The sequence below is a fragment of the Papilio polytes genome, unplaced genomic scaffold (assembly GCF_000836215.1).
Source record: "Papilio polytes unplaced genomic scaffold, Ppol_1.0 DF824146.1, whole genome shotgun sequence".
In the NCBI taxonomy this organism is placed as follows: Eukaryota; Metazoa; Arthropoda; class Insecta; order Lepidoptera; family Papilionidae; genus Papilio; species Papilio polytes.
Genome location: NW_013525058.1, coordinates 3,353,085 through 3,358,659, shown reverse-complemented (window position 1 = coordinate 3,358,659; position 5,575 = coordinate 3,353,085). Strand labels below are relative to the sequence as shown.

At 36.2% G+C, this 5,575-nt stretch overlaps 1 protein-coding gene across 1 annotated transcript in view; it reads left to right on the top strand.

The window, feature by feature from the left end:
* LOC106111925 (carboxypeptidase N subunit 2-like) overlaps window positions 1-5,198 on the top strand; it is a 6,343-nt gene extending 1,145 nt beyond the window's left edge. Inside the window, exons 2-3 of the mRNA XM_013294130.1 lie at window positions 1,940-2,392; window positions 3,252-5,198. Coding sequence (XP_013149584.1) covers window positions 2,013-2,392; window positions 3,252-5,103 — 2,232 coding nt within the window. The 5' untranslated portion in view covers window positions 1,940-2,012 and the 3' untranslated portion in view covers window positions 5,104-5,198. The remainder of the gene's footprint in view (window positions 1-1,939; window positions 2,393-3,251) is intronic.
* The last annotated feature ends 377 nt before the right edge of the window (window positions 5,199-5,575 follow it).

Genomic DNA, 5,575 nt, shown 5'->3' with positions numbered 1-5,575 from the left:
CCGCGTCTGTCTCATTGTCTAATACTTTATTGGACGTAGCTACAGATGGTTATCATAACCGTGAGTTCGTATTGATATAAGGATTTACATAAAAAATATTTCGACTTTGTTATTTATAACCCGTCAACAATGATTGTATTAGCGGGAATCTTAAAAAAGTTACGTCTCTATTTACTTTTATTTTTTAAATATCTCGGGAAAATTAATTAACAATCTTTCTATGAGTTTATTTTGTGCCAATCTGCATTATTTGTCTATTCGGTAATGTGTTTACTTCTACGCAGGTCGACCGGGAATCGAGTGCACTTAGTCTGACCTTTTCAAGTTCAATGCGCGGTTTCCTATATTTAGATACGTGCACCTTGTTCACAACCACAACCTGTTCGAATCACCTGTTTACTTGTTTACTTTGGATCAAGCAAACTAGAAATAGAAATATGTAGAGTAATTGTCCTCTAATTAAGCACTTATTTTTTATTCTGTTCTTCAGCATGGAATCCATAAAAACAATCATTACATTTAATAAAAATCTAATATTAATTATTGTTACTAGATAGAGAAATTTTATCAAAAGATTACGAAGCCAAATCGCGGCTTACGGTACAATATCACGTGAGAGAGATGGCCTAATGAATGCATGACCTAATCACGGTAAACGCTACTTCTGGAAAATTCTGGCGGGAAACGAGTAGTGGCCGGCGCAGGATGGCGGCCATTACGGCGATTGTCGCGCCACTCCGGATTACGCATAATATCACAATGGCGTGTACAATGCGCGCCTCGGTGCGGCCGAACGGGAATGATGAATTGACCTAGGGTCGGACCATTGATGATCGATGGGAAAAATTGAGACAATTGAATGAAAATTTCCATTGAAACACAAATTGAGATTGTATACTCATGATCTGTTTAGCATGTATTTTAAAGTTGTCGTCTTTTGTGTCTTAAAGTCGAAAGCGCTGTAAGCGATAGGTGCTGTATTTTGTTACCGTTGTCTTTCTATGTTTTGCGTTTGTTTTTCTCATTATCCCGTTTCTTTATTTTTAGAAGAAATAATAACAAACATCCGTAAAAGGCAATAATCTCATTCAATTACCGTTTTTATTTCAAAACAATAGATTTATCTTTACTTGTATTAACGACACGATAATAACAGATTGGTAAACTGGTAAATACCAAGAACCAGGCTACTTTCGACTTAACCTGATAGCCTTAAGATCGATTTTCATTTTTTAAGAATGTAATACAATACTAAAATTTTATTGTGTTCATTCAAGTATTGGTTCCCGTAGATTGTTTGCACATATAGTTATTGTTGCACAACTTATCTTTAATATCGTCGCTATATCACCACAAGAAAGTATCTATTAAGATTGAATATGGATGGCTACGAATGTAGAGACAGCCCGAAGAAAGTATGGATGGATTGTGTAAAAGATATTAAGCTTAAAAAGGGTGTGAATTTAAATAGTACGGCTGATAGAGATATGAGGAAAAAGCCTAACCTATATCCTAGCAGAAGACCAGAGGTCGAGTGCGCAAATTTAGAATTATTCGGCTCCCATTAGAGACCAATTTAACTTTATTGGCTACGTGCGTTGCTAGCCACTAATACTAGTAGCTGAGTCTGCTTTTTTTCTATAAAGCCCGCTTCAGGCGATCAGTAATAACTGAACAGTTGAAATGTTGACTTAAATCTATTTGTTAGAACTGAGCAATTACAGCTTGCTATATTTTTCAAATTTACTTTTATTTGATTTCCCAAGTAAACATGTTGACACCAATCTTTATAAAAACTTAAAAGCTTAATATGGACCTGCCCTTTATTAACATGATTTCAAGACAGTTCGGAACTTTCAAAAATCTGCAAAAGTTATTGACTATAAACATTTTTGGGAAGTACTCGTATAAACATCAAAAATTATTGTTTTCTTTTCAGATCTATTATTATCTAATATGGGTGCCAATGCGTTTTGAATATCTGGATAACGAAGACAATCATCTAATCAATCATGGCTGCTGTAACGATCTTTTCGCTATGTCTCTTGATCAGCATTGTCTATGGCTTTAATGGCGACAGCTTCGAGCTGGAGTGTCCTGACGAGTGCGACTGTCACTACTTCAGAATCAACTGGGTCACCGACTGTTCTGAGAGTAACCTTACTGAGGTTCCCTATGATGAGCTGAGCATGAGCGTTTACATTCTGGATCTCAACGGTAACAACATAACAGCTCTGCTGACCTTCCCCCATGACATCAAGATGAGGAGATTACAGGTCGCGAACAACAGACTCACCAGGGTCGAGAAAAATTCATTCAAAGGACTCGAATATCTCATAGATGTCGATCTATCCGGAAACAATATCACATACGTTGATCCTGAGGCGTTCTTGTAAGTTAATTTGCATAATTAATATAAAGATATATATAAATTGGTATACGACTGTATTGATCTTGTTATACGACTGAGCAGTCAGAAAGAATCTTTAGAAATACTAAAGACTTCATTGAGTCAAGTAATTAGTTCAGAGAATTGTAATTTGCGTAATTCCCTAGATCTTCACAAATAGGGGATTTTGTAAACAAAATCGTAATTTCTCAGAAATTGATGTGACTCAGCAATCCGTGCATTTTTTTCTGGCTTTAATCCCATTACTTCTAGAGATGGCAATGTCAGGTGGAAAGCCGACAACAGCCAGGTCGTTGTATTTAATTATAATAAGGATGTTCTTATATCTGGTAGCTTTGAATTGCTTTATTGTTTGGCTACGATAATGCATGGTTTAGTATTATTGGAATTGTTTGGCGCAATATAAGGGTGAACCAGTTACGCGCCCTCATTAATTTAAAATAGAAACTCTTTAAATTAATCAATCATCTATTGGAAGATCATTCAATTATTTTAAGAAAACGAATTCAACATGTGGCCGCAGTAAGTAGATTACCAGGTGGCATGACAATAAATATTATTACACAATAGATGACAAAATTGTAGCAATTGGTGCTGAACTTGTGGCGAAGTAGAATGACGGCAATTTGCCTCAGCTCGGGCCAATATTAGATAATGGACGCACAAAGAAGGCAAATTGAATTCGCCACACACGCTTCTCGTTCGATATGGGGCCCCTTTATTCTTGTTTTGAATGTTTCAAGACAACTACATAATGCCTTACATTTATATTTACAACCGAATAGTACGAGTAAATAACTTTGATTTACCTTAATAACAATAGCTTTTATGTCTATTACAGAGATTCGCGGGGGCTTCTCAACGTGGAACTACAAGATAACCCGATCACGACTGTGGATGGACCGTTCCTGATATCCAGCACTTTGCAGTACCTCGACATCAGTTCCTGCAATCTTTCCGTTATCAACACGCAATTCTTCGACAACATCACATCTTTAACAACAGTGGATCTCTCTAGTAATCCTCTGCGTAACTTGGATGCCGGTGTTTTCGATGTCTTAACAAGTCTAGACAACTTAAATCTAAACGATTGTCAACTCACAACAATAAGCGAAGGCGCATTTTCTTCTTTAACAAACCTTAAGAGGTTAGAGCTCGCCGGTAATTTCTTAACAAACACCAACTGGTCGGAAGTGCTAGGTAATCTTATTAGACTGGAATATCTCAATTTGAGAAAGTCGGGTATTACTTCTTTGACCGAAGACACGTTTTCAAACTGCACAAATTTGGTCACGCTGATCTTAGCAGATAATGAACTGCGAGATTTAGACGTTGCAGCTATTTTGGGTAAGAGCGTTACCCACATGGAGTTATTAGATCTATCCAACTGTCACATTAAAGGTCCAATTTCTGGTGAAGCCTTTGCAAACGCGACTAATTTAAAAGTTCTATATCTTTCTGGTAATCCACTGTTCGCACCAGATTTACAAGAAGCCCTCGCACCTCTCCCCAAATTGGAAAGGCTTTTCTTAAGCAATTGTGGTTTACATAATCTTCCAGATAACTTTAACGTTTTTGACAACCTGCTAGAATTGGATATTTCGCATAATCCTCTCGTCAACGTATTTACTAAATTACTAGCTCCTTTGGAGAAACTCGAATATTTAAATATGGGCTACAGTAATTTATCTTACATAGGACCAGACTCTTTTGCAAAGATGACATCTATGAAGCGTCTTATTCTTTCTGGCAATGATCTACTATCTCTAGAAGCGGGTCTCTTTGGAAATTTAACGCAGTTGACAACATTAGAACTAGAATTCTGTGGACTTAAACGGCCCCTTAACGCAAACGCATTCTTTAAAAATCTCACTTATATGGATTTGAGAGAGATCCGGCTGAGTGGAAACCCGCTTGTTATTCCTGAATCTGGACCTCTGTTCCCGAAGCAATTGTCTCAAGTTTCAATACTCGATCTAAGCAATTGCAACATTTTATCTTTAAACAGAGATGCTTTCAAAAACACCGAGAACATTACTGACCTAAACTTAGCAGGTAATCATATTAAATCTGGCGAAAACAGTCTGTCTTTCTTGGAACGTATTCATCACGTGGAAAAAATTAACTTGAGCAACAATAATTTGACAACGATAGAACCTGAAGTATTCATAAACAATCCTAAATTACGATCACTTAATCTGCTCGGTAATCCTTTCTTATGTAACTGCAAAATAGCTGAAATGTGGGACTGGGCGAACATGATAAAGGGAGATCTGGATATGTTGGTCGGTGCTAAAAGTGCTGAAAAAGACATCGTTGTAAAAGGGAACAAAAAGAAAAAGAATTTGTACTGCCATTATAACGAGACTCAGCTCCGCAATTTGACGCTAACGATTAATAAATCAGTACCGGGACGAAGACCTTTCGTAAAACCTAGAGAGCTCACATACGCCTATAGAACGTGGGCGAAATATGTGAGAGAGTCGGGCTGTGAACCAGTGGTGAAAATTCTAAGACCCGTCGCTTTAGTAGCCGATTTGTTTGATGTCAACAGCGGACATATATCCTCAACAGCTTTAGTTCTTGCTGTTCTCGCGTTAATTTTAGGCATGTCCACCTTAGTTATGACGATGAGATTGTTCCGGAAAAAAGCGCACATAATCATAGATACAGAACAAAGAAAATTGAGATAAACAATATGAAGACAAAAGATGTACCTAGTTATTTTGAATTTTATAATATTAATTTAATTACAAACACTATTTTTGTACGTATTTATACTAAACATTATAATTTTTAGGTTATTGTTGAAAAATTCTTTAAATATTAAGTAAAATCCATTGCCTAAATAAGTAGATTTATCTTATTTTTTTAATAGTTTTGTATATTACTAGTCATGTGTCATAGCGAAGTTGACGTTTCTCAGATAACTAAAAGACGATGTAACTAACTGTAACTTGTTAAAGATTTGTCAGTATTGATTTCACTAATAAAACTCATAAGATCTTCTCGTTATTTTATTACTACTTATTACTTCTCTCTTTCGTAGTGAATTCAACTTGTACAAGTTACATGATACTTCATTTAAACTTCATATAAACCATCAAATACCAACATAGAAGCATGTAAAAGTCTGGATATCTAGCCTTCTGGAAGGACCTATAT